Genomic DNA, 18,707 nt, shown 5'->3' on the forward strand with positions numbered 1-18,707 from the left:
GATGTTAGAAGTATTTTTTTTTTCTTATGTATGGAAACTAAGGTAAATTGCATTTTAACTCCTGAACTATAACACTAATAATATTATTATGACATAAAAAATTTAAATTTGACATTGTATAACACATTAAACTCCAAACCAAATTGACTGATACACCATAGATTCTTTTAAAGCAAAATGGTAAATAGTGTCCAACATTTTAGGCTAATTAAATAACATTTAGTCTTCAGATTGCTGGTTTGCCAAGGTATGACAATGAAAAAGCTATATTACACCTTAAATTTACAATCTTAATTTCGAGAATCTAACCATTTTGAGACAAGAAATGTAGCTGTACATTCATACTCATTTTCAGTAACTAGAAAGTAATTTAGTCAGACTATTTACTTTATATATAAAAAAAAAATATAAGTTAGCCGCCTCCGGCTGTTCTGAGGCACTTTTTCCCCCTAACTACCAAACATTCATTTGAAAATTGGAATACATACAAACTAAACAATCATAGACTCCAATATCTTTCCCCTAATGCCCCAGATAAATTCTCTTAAATTTATCTAACTTTAGGAAGAGAATGAGTTGCTTCTTCCTACTACTCTTACTGTTCCTACCAAAACCCATAAAAGAGCGCATAACGCTCCAAAAATAGATAGCAAAAACAAACCCCTACTTCCACTGCCCTTCCTTGCATTTGCAGCAACATTCGGCGCATTCAGATTATCACAGTTGATATTAATCTTCTTCACATTCATTCTGATCCGGCTGAAACTAGACATTCGCTCAAACGCCTTATTCACCAACGGATTCTCTGAAGCAGATGCAGGAGTAGTAGGAATTGACTCTACAAAGGCCCATAAGGTAGAAGAGAGCCAACCTGCAGAACCAGCATCCTCCTCGCCGCTTTGATTTTGGTTATTGGTCGACTCACGCATTACACCTGAACATGACCAGAAATGGCCAGATATCGTTTTGTTTAATATAAAAAAAAAAAAAAAACAGAAAAGGAAAGTAGTAAAAGAGCTCTTGGATTTGGCTGAAAGTCCCACTTTCACACAGGGCTTAGCCTTGAGTACGCCAGCCCATTTCATCAAGAGCTCTGTATGGCGAGGCTACCATGACAGCAACTTCACCGAGAACAAAGATGTAACTTAGTGAAAGGCACACCAAATGAAAAATGAGAAGGAATGCTTTGACACTGAAGTTCAAAGTCATTTATACCTGGAGTTGCTTCAGTAAGAGTTTCTTGAAGTGATTCAGTACCAGCAAAGACATCACTTCTCTGGTAAGGATCCCATAGCTGATCTGCACCAAATGTTGGTGACTGCATGTAGTCCACGCCGTTTACTGTCAAATGAGGCTGCAAGTAGTGCATGCCATTTACAGCAGAATGTGACTGCAACTGACAGTCCACCTGATTTAAATTTGAATGAGGTTGCAACTGGTAGTCAACCTGATTAGACAACGAATGGGACTGCAACTCGGAACCAACTGAACTCACATGTGAGACTGTTTCCTGCCCAACAGGCCCCATATCATTCCAAAAGAAATCAGCATCATGGTAAAGATCAAACTCAGTTAGTCCATCAAAATCATCAAGCCCCAAGTCCTTTACAGGTTTCTCAGGGTTGGAAAAAGTAGGTTCAGGACCAATGAGATCATCAATTTCTAGAAAATCATCTTCGCATATCAGCGGTGCTCTGATGCTATTAGGAGCTGATGTAACTTCAGCTGCATCATGAAGTTGCATTTTCGAGGTAGCCGACTGATAGAAGTCCAAGCTGACCTTCTCACTCTGCTGGTCACTTGTGGGCAAAATTGAGACCGTTTCAGTATAGATAACTTCTCTGCAGGAGGGATCCAGCAATGTACTTTGGGTTTCTCCTTCACTAGCAACCTGTTAAGCATAACACAAACCAAAAAGAAACTTTAAGTCAATTGAATAAAGGAAAATAGAAGAAGCCAAGCAAATTAGTTCTCAAATTTCAATACAGGATTCAATTTTGACAACAGATAAAAATGAAGAATATTGACAAAATACCATCCATATGCAACTGACCTGAGGCAATCCATTGGCATAATCAGTGATTTCTGGCAGGTCAAATGGATTTGCACCGGTCATTTGTTTCATGAATTCCTCAAGATCAGTTAATGGTAACTCCACTTGGGCAATAGCCTTTGTGTTATCAGCAGGTGGTGCAACTACATTCTGCTGCTTAACAGGAGCAACAGAGTTAACGACACCAGCACATTCATCATCCGCCCATTCTTCTTCCTTGAAAGGTGCTCCATATTGCTCACCATTCTTAGGACCCGGTCCACTTTTCTTGTAGACCTTGCAAAGGGCATAATAATCCTGCCACATAAAACACAGAGCGAATTAGTAAGATAATTGCTGTTAATGAGCAGATATTATATTAAATCCAGAACAAGATGCATACCTGTGCATTTAAGCATCTCTTGAGCTCCTCTTCATCTAGAGTGTATTCATGCATCACCCAATCAGTTCTTATACCATTGGGAGCTCGGCCAGCATAGAAAACTAGGGTCTTCTTTATTCCTACAGTCCGAGAATTGCATGTTATGTTCCGATCCTTACCCGTCGCTTTCCAATACCCATGTCTAGTCGCCCTATTAGACCGTCCTCCATTTGGATACTTCCTATCCCTTGGACAGAAAAAGAAATATTGCCTATCTCCAGTCTTCAGTATGGATTGCCCTGAAAGTCATTATCATTTGTTAGTAACAGAATTACTGCAAATATTGGAAAATCAATAGGATCATCGAAGACAATATACCAAATACCGATCATGACATTGAAGTGAATCCAAAACAATATTACACAACAAATAGTCATTCTGTCATAATTATCAATTCTACATAAGTGCACATTCCAAAAAGAATCTGTATCAACCAGAAGCAGATGTCTCAGTTCATCACATACAATAAAGAAACAAATCAAACAATAATTGTTATCCAATTCTATACAAGCAAACATTCTAAAAGAATGCATATGTATCAAAACTCTATCACATAAAATCAACTCACAAAGTCAACAATATTTGTTTCTACAAATAAGCCAACTCAACATAATTACTCATTAACATAATAATAGCATCACCCAAATATAGTAGTAGAATTGAATCACCTTATACAAGACAAATTAAAGCAAAAGGAAGCACAATATTCTTTTTTTAAACATAGACTAACAAGGATCAATTTTCTATGTAAAATCAAAAACTGGACAAAATAGTCTTACCCATAAACAAGGTCAATGCACCCAATATTCAGCTGTGCATACCAAATGAAGGGGAAGGGGAGGAATCATATCCTACGATCTATTAGTATTAAATAAAAGCAAAATCAAACAGAAAAAGCTACAAACAGCAATGAAGAAAAGCAAACGAACACCCCCAACAAAAACAAAAAATGCAAGTCAACGTACAAAAACAATAAAGACCGAAATTGTGTAAAAAGTAAATAAAGGAAAACATGGATGCATATTTACCAGGTAATTCTTCAGGATCCCATTTGTAGACATCAAGCACCCTGACTATATCAAGTCTGAGGCGCTTCTTACAGATTTTCCTCTTCAAATAATACAGCACCAGCTCCTCATCAGTAGGATGGAATCGAAACCCAGGCGGCCACTTATCATCCCCAACATCCCCGCCCAGACGCGAATTTTCCGAAGTCACCTTCATCGATCAGTGAACTGAAACCCTCCAATAAATCAACTAATCGAACGACACACTCAAAGAGATGAAAAAATCGAAAAAGCCAATGAATATTTTAATATAAATTAGATACGGAGATGTTTTAATCGAATCGAACGAGGGGAAAAACTACATAATTAGATTAGAGTGGATTGGTGGATTTTGGAGCGATAAGCGAAAGGGCAAAAGGGATAAACTTAGAATCAAAGAGATTTTTCTTTTTTTCTTTTTAGGGCGTGGATTGTTGAACAAGAAAGAAATAGAAAATTACAAAAAGATACAAAAGGAGAGAAGTGTAATAGCCGGAGTGGGGAGTGAAGTTAGAAGGCAGCTGACGCGAAGATACGGAGAAGGAGACGCGTTTTGTTACTTTTCTTTTTCTCCTGGTTTCGGTTAGCTGCATTAAAGTGTAATTTAGTAGTCTAGGGGTGAGTGTGAAGTCTATTTGATTGTGTTTTGGCTTTTATGATCAAAATAGTCTTAACTTATACCTAAATAACAACTATAAATAAGTAGTATATCATTATAATTCCTTTCTTCTTTTAATTTCATGGGCTAATTACAAATCTAGCCCAATTGAAAGGGTCCATTTACATATCTAACCCACTTTGCTTCAATCTCACCAAATTAGACACTTTTATCCATTTTGGACAAAATTACCCTTAGTTCTTTTAGATCGACTGCTCACGCTTCTTCTTCTTCTTCTTCTTCTTCTTCTTCTTCTTCTTCTTCTCCTCCTTCTTCTCCTTCTTCTTTTTCTTCTTCGTTTCAACTTCTTCTTCCGTTCATCTTTTTCAATTTATGATACCAATCGTTAGCTATTATTGAGATTATTGAAGTATAATATTTAATTTCCCGTAGAAATGGTATGTTTTTAGCTTATACGTCTATTTTTCTCGCTGGTCTTGTCTCTTTCTTCATCTGTAACAGTATCGTTTCAATTTTATTCATTTTTCTCCATTACTGTCGCATTTGTGACGAATTTGTCGCATTTTGTCAGAAATGCGACAACAATTGTCGCATTAGCGACGAACTGCGACAAGCAGCTGTCGCATTTGTGACGAAATGCAACAGCTGCTTGTCGCATTTCGTCGCTAATGCGACAGCTGTTGTCGCAGATGCGATAGCTCTTGTCGCATTTGTGACGAATTCGTCACAAATGCGACACCGCAACAGTTTAATTATTAGATTTTTTTTCTTTCTCATTTTTTTAACTTTCCATCTCAATCCTTTTCTGCAGACACTAATTCTCAAAGATTGAACGAAACATAATCTCTTCTCTCTATAAAAACCATCTTTTCATCGGTTTGAGATTATGAAGAAGACGTTGAGAGTTTAAGGAAGAAGATGAATTGAAATAAGGGTATTCTTGTCCAAAGTGGATGAAAGTATCTAATTTGGTGAGATTGAAGCAAGGTAGGTTAGATATGTAAATGGACCCTTTCAATTGGGCTAGATTTGTAATTAGCCCTAATTTCATTAGTGTCCATTTATTATAAAACGCTATATCATAATAATTAATTCAGTATTTATTAGTATTTTTTAAAGCAATTCAATACTTATTATAAATTTTATAAAAAATATTTATTCAACAAAATAATTAATCTAATATTTATTATTATTTTCATAAAATTTAATAATTAAATAATAAATATTATTTGAATTAAAATTGTTAAGTGATTAAGTAATTAATAATTATTAATGTAACATGATCAAATTAAAAATTAAATAAAATCCAAAAAGACCTTCATTTAGGATTTAAAAAGCTTCATTTAAATACCAATCGTTGGTTGGCGCAGTGGTAGCATGGGGCTGCGCTTGGTAGGGAGGTCTCAGGATCGATCCCCCACAACGGCGATTGGGAGGGGTTTAAATACCGTAATCCTTGGACCCGCCCCGAATCCGGATTAGTCGGCCCAATGTGGTTCGGAGTACCGGATGGTTTAACCAAAAAAAAAAAAACTTCATTTAAATACATAACATACAAAAAAAAAAATATATATATATATATATATATATATATATATATATATAAGTATGACATTACAAATCTAATTAAATAACATGATTAAAGAAAAACATACTTCGACCGGATGTATGTGTAATTTTTTTTTTGTTGTAACAGTTGCTCTGCATCCATTTCCGAAATATTTTTGTCGAGAATTTCAAAATCTTTTTGCTTAATTTGTTTTTCCTGATTACGAAAAAATCTTATCTCTTGTTACACTAAATTTTTGGATGTTTTAACTTTTTGCAAGTGTATTCTTTGTAGAATTTCTCATCTATATTTTGAGAATATCCACTCGTTTTTCCCCTTTTGACGCTTTCTTAACTGCCTTCTGACCTATTGAACGTTAAGGAAACGATTGTACATTGTTGTCACTTTCACTTACTGAATTGTATTATCCCGAAGCGGAAAGCTTCGTTCTCTTCAAAGAATATTCAACATTGTGTATTTCTTTAAAAGCCAATCATTTAGATTCATTTTTCATTATTTGCCAACAATGAACAAATGGAAATTTAGAGCTATTCCTTTGAAGGTAGAGTTGTTCTTTTGAATAAGAGAAAATGTTTGAAAAAAAAACATTACCGTTCTTATTTTTAATAAAATATCATAGTGTTTTATTTATTTTTGGAGTTAAAAGCATAAAAAAATAAAAGGACACAAATACTAGATTGTCGTAGATTTCCACCTTTTGGAATTCGAGACAGCAAATGCAACCCAATTGACACCTCGCATACGTTATACCAATGTTATCAAAATCGGACCGGACATCAAACCGGATTTATAACTGGGTCAAGGGTCACTTGGTCAGATCGGATGACTCGGATTGGTCGGACCGGATAACATAATAAATAAATAATATATATATATTAAATATATATATTAAAATTATTTTTATAAATTATATAATCCAAACATTAACATAGCATGTATAAATTGTATATGATCTAGGTTATAATAATAATATACTTCTGCACTACATGGATATAATTATTTTAATAATAATAATAATATATTGATGGTAAAGTTTTGATCTTTCTATAACAAAAGGAAAAAAAAAAAGAGTATGGCCAACGTTAAAGTTGTGATTTCCATAAAATAAAACTGTCCCACATCGGAAGTATTGGAAAAAAGCCATTCAAGATGGCGCTATAAATACAGCTTCAATACATGGCCACAAAATTGCCAAAATAAGTGGTGAGAACCGCTGCAGCAAAGTTTCTTTTCAATTGACCCGGAGTCACACCGGTTTCCGGGTGGATTGCCGATTTCCGGTTTAATTCCGGTTCACACCGGGTTTTTGAAGGTTCATTAACCCAATGAAGCTCGGACCGGATCTTCTGCCGGTTTTTGGTCAAACCGGTCCGACCGACCGGTCCGATCCGAGTTTGATAACATTGCGTTATACGGTAGATAAGTGGTAGTTTGTTTTACATTCCTCAACTATAATAATAGTTTGTAAATGAATTTGGTAACGAACCAATATTATTAACAAGTTCTCTAATGATTGCTTACAACCAATTTTTTTTAAAGTAACAAACAATTTATACCAACTAGAGTTAATCTTATGTTTTCCAAAAAAGAAAAAAAAATAATAATAACAATAATAAATATGTGTTAGGAGATTCATGTTTTTTATATAATAGTAGAAGAGGCTATGCGGATTTATATAATATAATTTAATTAATTTTACTATTGATCATCATTATTATAGTTTTATTTATTATCATTTTTAGTGATAATGCTTAAGTTATTGTTATATTTTTTAATGATGATAAATAAATTATTTTTTTATGTATTATTATTATGGTAGATATAAGTATGTAAGTATGTTTTGTTATTATTTAAATTACAGTAATTTAATGTTTTAGAATTTCATCTCATTCTATAACTTTGATAACAACCAGATACAATTTGCGGGACCAAAAGGGCAATTGACCAAACGACTGCGTATTCGGACAACCCGGAGAGCAATGTCATATCAAGCAAGACATCCGCATGGCGAATCACCTAGATTCCACCACACGTCATCCGTAGTCAAACATACGGGAGACCCGCCATCATGCCTCGATCCGCCCGTCGAACGGTTGAGCTGATTCCCAATAAAGGCAATTAATGGTCCGTTAATGAGCTAACGGTCACACTTAAAGGAGATCCGTAACCGCCATTAATGAGGCATTAATGGAGACTTTCGGGTTACTGGGAGTTACGATCACATGACTATAAATAGCTTGCATCACAAGCTATTGAGGTACACACTCACATTCTCGCTCTAAACCCTTCTCTTGTCAATACAGTTTATTCACTATTCCAATTCTGACTTTGGCATCGGAGCTTCCCCCCGTCGAACCCAACGACGTCCCCCACTGGGAAGGAATCCGGTCGGAAGTTCATCACCTGTTATCAATTGGTGCGGTGAGTGTGGAGGTCCTAACCAGAAAAGGACTCAGTTCACAACCCAAACATGACAAGTGGAGGGTCTAACCCCTCAACAGGAACTACAATACCACCCATACCACCATCAATTAATCCTACTACAAACGTTGGTCGCGTTGATCCCAATGCACCAACCATCCATGATGAAAGGGACATGTCTCCGGAATCCTTTTGGGACATTTGTGCAGGTACAATAGGGAGAGAACATGGACCCATTATGGAAGGTCGACTAAGAGCCTATCTATTAAACCAAGATGTAGGCGGACCCACCACAGGAACTGTTAACCCACTGAATCGTCGTCAACCGCCAAGACCGACCCCATCACAATGGCAAAACGCCTATGTGGGACATAATGCTCGCCGTGAATCATCATTTTTTCTCTCTCAACCCGTGGATTCGACAGTTGTTAATCTAGAGCTCGGCAATAACCCGCCGTTAAACCGAAGGCTATTTCATGATGTACCAGAGGGAAGCCGCAGGAATGTGTTGGGGTTTAGTGTCCTATAGACAATTGTTCTAGGATACAAACTTAATGTAAATGAATTGTTCTTTATATCATTTGTTTAATGAGATATATGTTTTATAACTATATAAAGGCAATCCCTTTTAAGCACTAAATAAAGTCTAATAAAAGGAAATCCGTAAGTTTATTTAAAGTGATTATAAAGTGTTCATACAAGCATGAAGTGAGACAAAACTTTATAGTAAATTGATAAACTTAAAACCACCACAAGTCAAGTGATATGTTTGGGATTGACATATCACTGTTGAGACTTGTATGTAATAATGTCTTCTGTCCGACAGAAAGCTGATCTCACAAGCTTCATATATACATATATCTGGACAGTTACATAGATCCGATGAAACGTTGTTCATTAGGATTGGGGATCCGATTTGAGATAACAGGATGGGTAGATTCATCCTTGTCACCTGTTCATCTCATTGGTATTAATAGGTATAACTAATCCTCAGACTCAAAGGAATATTAATTGGTATTCTGGATTACGGAATGTGATGCTTTGACTCTGGTGTAACACGATCCTTAACAGAGATGACTCTGGGGTGTGAACAGTAGACGTTGGGTATCACAGGAAGTAATTGCGGAGTCGTTATATATTGGATTGAGCATTTATCACTCCCGATAAATGGGAGATACATCCATGGATCGCTTGTGGAAGACTCGGCTCTAAATCCTTGCAAGGTGATAGCTTAAGAGTAAGAAATACAGATTTCACTTAACCTATCTTTTTGAGTTGACTCGGCCTGTACAAGTAAAACAAACGTCTCGCTATATGTGACTTGACATCACCCATAGTCATAAGATTCAGTTCAAGGATGTAGTTGATAAAGGATCGAATTATACTGTAACTAATACGGAAAGGTTAACGACAGAATCAACCTGTCTTCTTATAGCTCTGGGGGAATGATTACAGACTTGCTAATCACATACTCTTTACATCATTCCGTTATGCAAAGATTAAATATAATTCTTTGAAAATTAATTTAATAACGTTGCATACGGCTAGAAGCAACAAGAACCTAATGGATCACACATAAGACTTGGAACCTAAAAGAGAGATAGATGTTAATTAATTGATAAAAGCCCAATTGAGCCCAATAAGGCCCATGGACATAAGGGGGTCGAAATTCATGTAGTGATATACATGAATAATTAATTTGATTTTGTTAATCCTAATTAGATTAGGAATATGAATTAAATTAATTAAGAGATAATTAAGTTAGGAGTTTTAATTAGATTAATATACTCCTATTATTATCCAATAAGGTTATTATTATTATCCTTAATATATTAGATATACAGTGAGATAATAATTAGGAATTCTATTCCGAATGGAATTCCTATTCAGTAACCTAATTCTATCTAACTATTAGATACAAGAGATTATAAATACCCCTTCCCTTGAGATTTTCGAAATCCAAGCAAGCCATACCCTACTTGTGATTTTCGAAATTCACCTAGTCCAAGAGAGAGAAAATTCGACACCCCTAGTTCGAGGACTAGATTTCTCTACGGCTTCGTTTGATCAATTGATTTTCATCTATTTCTTTTATCCTTGATCTTGTGTTGATTAGTTAGAGGCAATCTACTTTGGTTGCTATTCAACGGTTGATACTAAATTAATCTTCCCGTGTTTTATTTCGTGTTTGGGAACTCGAAGAAGAAAAACAAACAAAAGGGGAGAAATTCGTTTTACTACTCCTACATCAGGTCAGTTCACGATTTCGTGGATTTCCGGAGATTGAATCGTCGAATCATCGCGATTTTTGGACAGGAGCTTCTAGACATATTCTTCCACGTTTCCACCGAAGGGATTGTCGTTCGGAGGTCTGGAAGGTCTGTTTCGGATAGGGGAAGATTGGTAGACAGTTTCTATCTCTTTTGAAGTTGTGGGCACTTCATTAACAACGGTAGATTGATCATCAAGAGGTAATTCTTCTTATCCCTCTTTATATGAAATAACGGTTAATGGATCTTGTGGTTTATGGAAATAGGTTAAAAAAATTATATTTCCGCTGCTATACCTTAGCCTAATTTCCAACAGTGGTATCAGAGCCATCGTTAAATCCGTTATTTCATATATGAAAATTTAGAAGTTTTTCAATAGGATTGAATAAATATTTATAGTTAGGATTAATTAACAAATTGTTTTGATTAATTAATTCTAAGGATAAATAAGTTTTAATTAATTGTTAATTAAAATAGATTATGCGTATGTTCCTAATTATTTTGGTTGATAATCATGATAACGAAATCTATTAGTTTTATAGTTAGATTGATAAAATCCGTTTTATTAATTCTAAAGATAAAACGGAAATCTATAGTAGTTTTTCCTATTTTCTGAAAATCGTTTTAAAACCGTTTTAGAACTGATATATATATATATATATATATATATATATATATATATATATATTTAAAATAGTTTTTATATTTAAATATATATGTTTCAGAAATTGATAGTTTTCTATTTTGATTATCGAATGAAAAATTCGTTTAAAAGTTTGTTTTACCAATTTGTAAATCAAAATGTTAAATGAATTAAAATCAAAATAATTGGGACGTGCATAATTAAAGTTTTGTATAGTTATATTAATCTAAAGATTAATATAAAAGATATGAAACTATTAGAAGTAAAATTGGATGAAAGTTAATTTGATATGTTAATGTGATTAACATAAATATTACATAAGATAGTTATGTAATCAACCAATTAAATTTATTTAATTGAGTCTATGCATGTTTGGAGTTATGGACATATTTGGACCCTCTTTAGTCTTTTGGTATTTTTGAAATAGGGCCTGCGAGTCCTGTCTTTCTACTATCTATTGTAATTTCTTCTATCATCTGATTCCCTTCAATTCAATTGAAGTTTTCTTTAGTAGTATAGAAATTAATATGTAATTTCAAGGCGCCATGGAGAAGACGGATGACCTAAAGAGAAATATGTAATAGTTAGTATTTCCTTAGGTTTGTCCTTTTTTTCCGTCTCTGGCTCGACAGAATAATTTAGATGATATGTCCATAACGCCAATGTATGTGAATGTATGTGTCTGATGTATGCTAAAGCAAATCAAGACTAAGTTAGATTATGAGACCTAAAATAAAATCCCTCATTAAAAAGTTAAGTAAATAAACAAGTTATTAAAATCGGTTGCCCCTCCCTAATATTATAATTCAGCCGGCAGTGCTGAGGGCCTTTGGGTTGTTGAGTAAACTCAAGCTCGGGGTCCTTTCGGTAACACCTGAATTATCGAAAATCATTTTTCATGAATATGGGGTAATACTTAAATTAGATTATGATAATTGGATGAGTAAACTCATGTTGTCATAAACTAATGGGCAAGACGGTTGGGATTAATATGAATAGCATATTAGTTACTAATGTGGTTAGTAACCCAATAACCTAGGAATCACATTAAAGATGTGATTGATTATATGAATCTACCTAATGAATGAGACTGGCTTGTTGAGTAAACTCAAGGCGAAATCTCAGGAGTTAGGATCCTAGCTCACTAAAGGATTTGTGAAATTCTTCGAATTAATATGGAGGGCTATTAATTTGGCAAAATAGTGGGAGCAATCTAAAATAAACTAAAAGGCCTATAATTTTAGATTGATATACTTTAAGCAAATGAATGACATACTTTTACTCTTTCTCACTCTCAGGTTTAATTAAACCCACTCTTATAATCATGACTAAAACCAATCTGCAAAACATTCTTACCGATAACAAATTGAATGGTTCAAACTTCACCGACTGGTTTCGTAACCTCAAAATTGTTTTGAAGTTCGATAAAATAGGGTATGTACTTGATACATCGATACCCCATCTCCCTACTGATGATGCTCCCATTGAGGAAATTGATGCTTACCAGAAGCATAAGGCTGATGATGATCATGCCGGATGCATCATACTTGCATCGATGACACCGGAATTACAAAGGCAACATGAGGAAATGGATGCATGTTCCATCATCATGCACCTAAAGGAATTGTTTGGGAAACAAACCAGGTGCGAACGCTACGAGATATCCAAGTTGTTATATCGTAGTAGGATGCAAGAGGGCACATCTGTCATGACACATTGTGTCAAGATGATTGGCTACATTACCAAACTTTCTAGTATTGGATTTGCGATGGATAACGAATTAAGTATAGACTTAATTCTTCAATCCCTCCCAGAAAGTTATTCACAGTTCATTATGAACTATCAGATGAATGACTTGCAAACCTCTCTTGAAGAGCTTGCAAATATGCTCAAGTCAGTTGAGCCCAATATGAAGAAAGACAAAGCCATACCGGCTCTTGTCATTGAGGGATCAAAGAAAAGGAAAGGGAGCTATCCCAATCCTAATTATCCCAAGAAAGGTAAGAAAGTCGTGCCCTACAAAGCTAAGGGAAAGGAAGTGAAGAAGCCCAAAGGAGAGTGCCACTTCTGTGGTAAAGACGGGCATTGGAAGAGGAACTGCAAGGAGTACCTAGCCTCCCTCAAGAAGGGAAATGGTGGTGCTTCAACATCTGGTATGTTTTATATTGAAATAAATACAGTTTCACTGTTTGAATCTTGGGTATTAGATACCGGATGTGGATCTCATATTTGTACAAATATGCAGGAGCTAAATCAGACTAGGGAACTAAAGAAAGAAAGCATAAGCTTGCGAGTAGGAAATGGAGCAAGAGTTGTCGCCCTCGCAATTGGAGATTATGTTTTAAATTTGCCCTCTAGGCTTGTAATAGAATTAAGGAATTGTTTATACGTTCCTCAAATGTCTCGCAACATTATTTCTATTAGCCGTCTTGTTGACGACGGTTTTCATATTTCAATAAAAGACAAGAGTTGCAATTTTTATAAAGATTCGATCTTTTATTTTTCAGGAATTTCACAAAATGGGATTTATGTGTTAGATAACAAAATTCCTGATTTTGCAATTGATACCAAAAGACATAAGCTAGATAATTCAACTTACTTGTGGCATTGTCGTTTATGCCATATAAACAAGAGACGCATGCTAAAGCTACATTCAGATGGGCTTATAGATCCAATCGATCCCGAATCATTGGAAACATGCGAATCATGTTTAAAAGGTAAAATGACAAAGACACCCTTTAGCAATAAAGGTGAGCGTGTATCAGACACTCTAGGACCCATTCATTCAGATGTATGTGGTCCTATGTCAGTCCAAGTAAGAGGAGGATTCAGATTCTTCATAAGCTTCATAGATGACCATACCCGATATGGTTACATCTACTTGATGAAGCACAAGTCAGAAGCTTTTGAGAAATTCAAATGCTTCAAGAATGAAGTAGAAAATCAATTAGGAAAGAAAATAAAGACGCTTCGATCTGATCGAGGTGGCGAATATCTTTCAGATGATTTTTTGAATTATCTAACTGAATGTGGGATATGCTCACAATGGACACCTCCCTATACACCACAACACAATGGTGTGTCCGAGAGGAGAAACCGTACCCTATTAGATATGGTACGATCCATGATGAGCATGGCCTTACTTCCAAAGACGTTCTGGGGCTATGCCTTAGAAACTGCCCTCTTCACCCTAAATCGAGTACCAACTAAATCCGCTAGTTCCACACCATATGAATTGTTCGTTGGTAGGAAACCCGTGTTTTTCATTTATGAGAGTATGGGGTTGTTCAGCCTTTGTCAAACGCATTGCGTACGACAAACTAGATTCGAAATCTGATAAATGTTTCTTCATTGGATACCCTAAGGAAACTATGGGATATTACTTCTATCATCCAGATGATCAGAAAGTAATCGTATCCAAGCACGCAACCTTCTTAGAGAAAGATTTTCTCGAAGAAACACAAAAGGGAAGCATGATTGAACTTGACGAAGTTCAAGAAGAAGAAACACCGACTGAAACAACAGAGGCGGTTGAGATACCCGAAGGAGTCCCATTAGATGAGACTCCAGTGCCACCTATTCGTAGATCACAAAGAGTTCGTGAACTCCCAGTTAGATATGGTTTTCTAGTGGGAGATGATAATGAGGTTCCCGTGTTAGACGACGAACCCGAAAACTATGAAGAGGCTCTTACTAGTCCAGATTCTAAAGCATGGCTTGAGGCCATGGATTCTGAAATGGATTCCATGTATACTAACCAAGTGTGGACTTTGGTTGATCCACCCGAAGGGATAATACCCATTGGGTGCAGGTGGATCTTCAAAAGAAGACAGACATGGATGGAAAGGATATCGTCAGAAGCAAGGAATTGATTATGATGAAACTTTCTCTCCTGTGGCTATGTCCAAATCAATCAGAATCATACTTGCAATTGCCGCTCACTACGATTATGAGATTTGGCAAATGGATGTGAAAACAGCTTTCCTAAACGGAAACCTGCTTGAGGATGTATATATGATGCAGCCTAAAGGTTTCATATCGAAGGATGCAAATAAAGTTTGCAAACTTCAGAGATCCATTTATGGACTCAAGCAAGCATCTAGAAGCTGGAATAAGCGTTTTGACGAAACCATAAAACAATTTGGTTTTGAACAAAATTGCGAAGAAGCTTGCATTTACAAGAAAGCAAGTGGGAGCTCTATAGCATTTCTCATACTATATGTGGAAGATATATTATTAATGGGAAATGACGTTGCTCTCTTACAGTCAGTGAAAGTATGGTTATCTGGTAACTTCTCAATGAAAGACCTTGGTGAAGCAGCTTATATACTTGGTATAAAGATCTATAGAGATAGATCGAGAAGACTGCTTGGTATTTCATAGGCTACATACATTGAAAAGGTGCTAAATCAGGTTAGCATGCTTGAATCGAAACGAGGTAACTTACCCATGTTACATGGAGTAAAGTTAAACAATCATCAATGTCCTAAAACCGATGATGATAAACGACGCATGGCTGTAGTCCCGTACGCCAACGCAATCGGTTCGATTATGTATGCTATGCTATGCACTAGACCTGACGTAGCGTTTGCGTTATCTGTAACGAGTCGTTACCAAGGGAATTCGGGAGACGAGCATTGGATTGCCGTCAAGAACATTCTTAAGTACTTGAGAAGAACTAAAGATATGTTCCTAGTGTATGGAGAAGGTGATCTGAAAATAGAAGGATTTTCAAACGCAAGTCATCTCACAGATGAGAATGATTATAAATCTCAATCAGGATACCTGTTTATCTTGAATGGGGGCGCGGTCAGTTGGAAGAGTTCCAAGTAGGGAAGCGTAGCTTTCTCTACGACCGAGTCAGAGTATATCGCAGCTGCGGAAGCAGCAAAGGAAGCGGTTTGGATTAGAAAGTTCATTACAGAACTAGGTATGGTGCCTGACATTGTCAATCCCATTACACTGTACTGTGATAACAATGGAGCCATTGCGCAAGCAAAGGAACCACGGTCTCATAATGTATCCAAGCATTACCTTAAGCGATACCACATCATTAGAGAGATTGTGGCTAGAGGAGATGTGAGAATAGAAAGAGTACCTACAGAGGACAACGTTGCAGATCCGTTGTCAAAGCCTTTAACCCAGAGAATACATGATCGTCATTTAACTTCTACTGGGATAAGTTTTAGAAACAATTGGCTTTAGTCCAAGTGGGAGTATGTTGGGGTTTAGTGTCCTATAGACAATTGTTCTAGGATACAAACTTGTAAATGAATTGTTCTTTATATCATTTGTTTAATGAGATATATGTTTTATAACTATATAAAGGCAATCCCTTTTAAGCACTAAATAAAGTCTAATAAAAGGAAATCCGTAAGTTTATTTAAAGTGGTTATAAAGTGTTCATACAAGCATGAAGTGAGACAAAACTTTATAGTAAACTGATAAACTTAAAACCACCCCAAGTAAAGTGATATGTTTGGGATTGACATATCACTGTTGAGACTTGTATGTAACAATGTCTTCTGTCCGACAGAAAGCTGATCTCACAAGCTTCATATATACAGATATCTGGACAGTTACATAGATCCGATGAAACATTGTTCATTAGGATTGGGGATCCGATTTGAGATAGCAGGATGGGTAGATTCATCCTTGTCACCTGTTCATCTCATTGGTATTAATAGGTATAACTAATCCTCAGACTCAAAGGAATATTAATTGGTATTCTGGATTACGGAATGTGATGCTTTGACTCTGGTGTAACATGATCCTTAACAGAGATGACTCTGGGGTGTGAACAGTAGACGTTGGGTATCACAGGAAGTAATTGCAGAGTCGTTATATATTGGATTGAGCATTTATCACTCCCGATAAATGGGAGATACATCCATGGATCGCTTGTTGAAGACTCGACTCTAAATCCTTGCAAGGTGATAGCTTAAGAGTAAGAAATACATATTTCACTTAACCTATCTTTTTGAGTTGACTCGGCCTGTACAAGTAAAACAAACGTCTCGCTATATGTGACTTGACATCACCCATAGTCATAAGATTCAGTTCAAGGATGTAGTTGATAAAGGATCGAATTATACTGTAACTAATACGGAAAGGTTAACGACAGAATCAACCTGTCTTCTTATAGCTCTGGGGGAATGATTACAGACTTGCTAATCACATACTCTTTACATCATTCCGTTATGCAAAGATTAAATATAATTCTTTGAAAATTAATTTAATAACGTTGCATACGGCTAGAAGCAACAAGAACCTAATGGATCACACATAAGACTTGGAACCTAAAAGAGAGATAGATGTTAATTAATTGATAAAAGCCCAATTGAGCCCAATAAGGCCCATGGACATAAGGGGGTCGAAATTCATGTAGTGATATACATGAATAATTAATTTGATTTTGTTAATCCTAATTAGATTAGGAATATGAATTAAATTAATTAAGAGATAATTAAGTTAGGAGTTTTAATTAGATTAATATACTCCTATTATTATCCAATAAGGTTATTATTATTATCCTTAATATATTAGATATACAGTGAGATAATAATTAGGAATTCTATTCCGAATGGAATTCCTATTCAGTAACCTAATTCTATCTAACTAGGGATTAGATACAAGAGATTATAAATACCCATTCCCTTGAGATTTTCGAAATCCAAGCAAGCCATACCCTACTTGTGATTTTCGAAATTCACCTAGTCCAAAAGAGAGAAAATTCGACACCCCTAGTTCGAGGACGAGATTTCTTTACGGCTTCGTTTGATCAATTGATTTTCATCTATTTCTTTTATCCTTTGATCTTGTGTTGATTAGTTAGAGGCAATCTACTTTGGTTGCTATTCAACGGTTGATACTAAATTAATCTTCCCGTGTTTTATTTCGTGTTTGGAAACTCGAAGAAGAAAAACAAACAAAAGGGGAGAAATTCGTTTTACTACTCCTACATCAGGTCAGTTCACGATTTCGTGGATTCCTGGAGATTGAACCGTCGAATCATCGCGATTTTTGGACAGGAGCTTCTAGACATATTCTTCCATGTTTCCACCGAAGGGATTGTCGTTCGGAGGTCTGGAAGGTCTGTTTCGGATAGGGGCAGATTGGTAGACAGTTTCTATCTCTTTTGAAGTTGTGGGCACTTCATTAACAACGGTAGATTGATCATCAAGAGGTAATTCTTCTTATCCCTCTTTATATGAAATAACGGTTAACGGATCTTGTGGTTTATGGAAATAGGTTAAAAATTTTATATTTCCGCTGCTATACCTTAGCCTAATTTCCAACAGAATGACCAACCTCCCTTGGGGAACACAACGAATCTAGGGATCATTATTGGCGAACCTCGAGCTCCGCCAACGCAAGCGGATCAGGGATGGAATAACATAGTGGTGAATCCACCAGAAGGCGGACGTGATAGTCACAGGCATAGGAAGCGAACCAGATCACATAGGAAAGGACGATCCAGATCCCGTTCACATCACAGGCATAGAACCGGATCCCCCCGGCGTGGAAGGTCGCCGCCACCACCTGAAATGAGGGAGAATGAACACCAAGTTGGGTCACCTCACCAGGTCATACCACATCCGCCACCAAATCGAGGTAACGGAGGACGATCTCCACCATGGGGGTGTGGCGGCGGTGGGAGAAGG

At 36.1% G+C, this 18,707-nt stretch overlaps 1 protein-coding gene across 1 annotated transcript; it reads right to left on the bottom strand.

Moving 5' to 3' along the window:
• Positions 1–213: 213 nt before the first annotated feature.
• LOC136235441 (NAC domain-containing protein 17-like) lies at positions 214–4,054 on the bottom strand. Its single transcript, XM_066025112.1, has 5 exons — positions 3,503–4,054; positions 2,436–2,713; positions 2,054–2,350; positions 1,216–1,891; positions 214–934 (listed from the first exon to the last, which is right to left on the bottom strand). Exons 1-5 carry the CDS (start codon positions 3,696–3,698, stop codon positions 561–563), a joined length of 1,821 nt encoding a protein of 606 aa, XP_065881184.1. The 5' UTR covers positions 3,699–4,054; the 3' UTR covers positions 214–560.
• Between the last annotated feature and the right edge of the window lie 14,653 nt (positions 4,055–18,707).

This window comes from Euphorbia lathyris, chromosome 7 (genome assembly GCF_963576675.1).
Source record: "Euphorbia lathyris chromosome 7, ddEupLath1.1, whole genome shotgun sequence".
Taxonomy (NCBI): domain Eukaryota; kingdom Viridiplantae; phylum Streptophyta; class Magnoliopsida; order Malpighiales; family Euphorbiaceae; genus Euphorbia; species Euphorbia lathyris.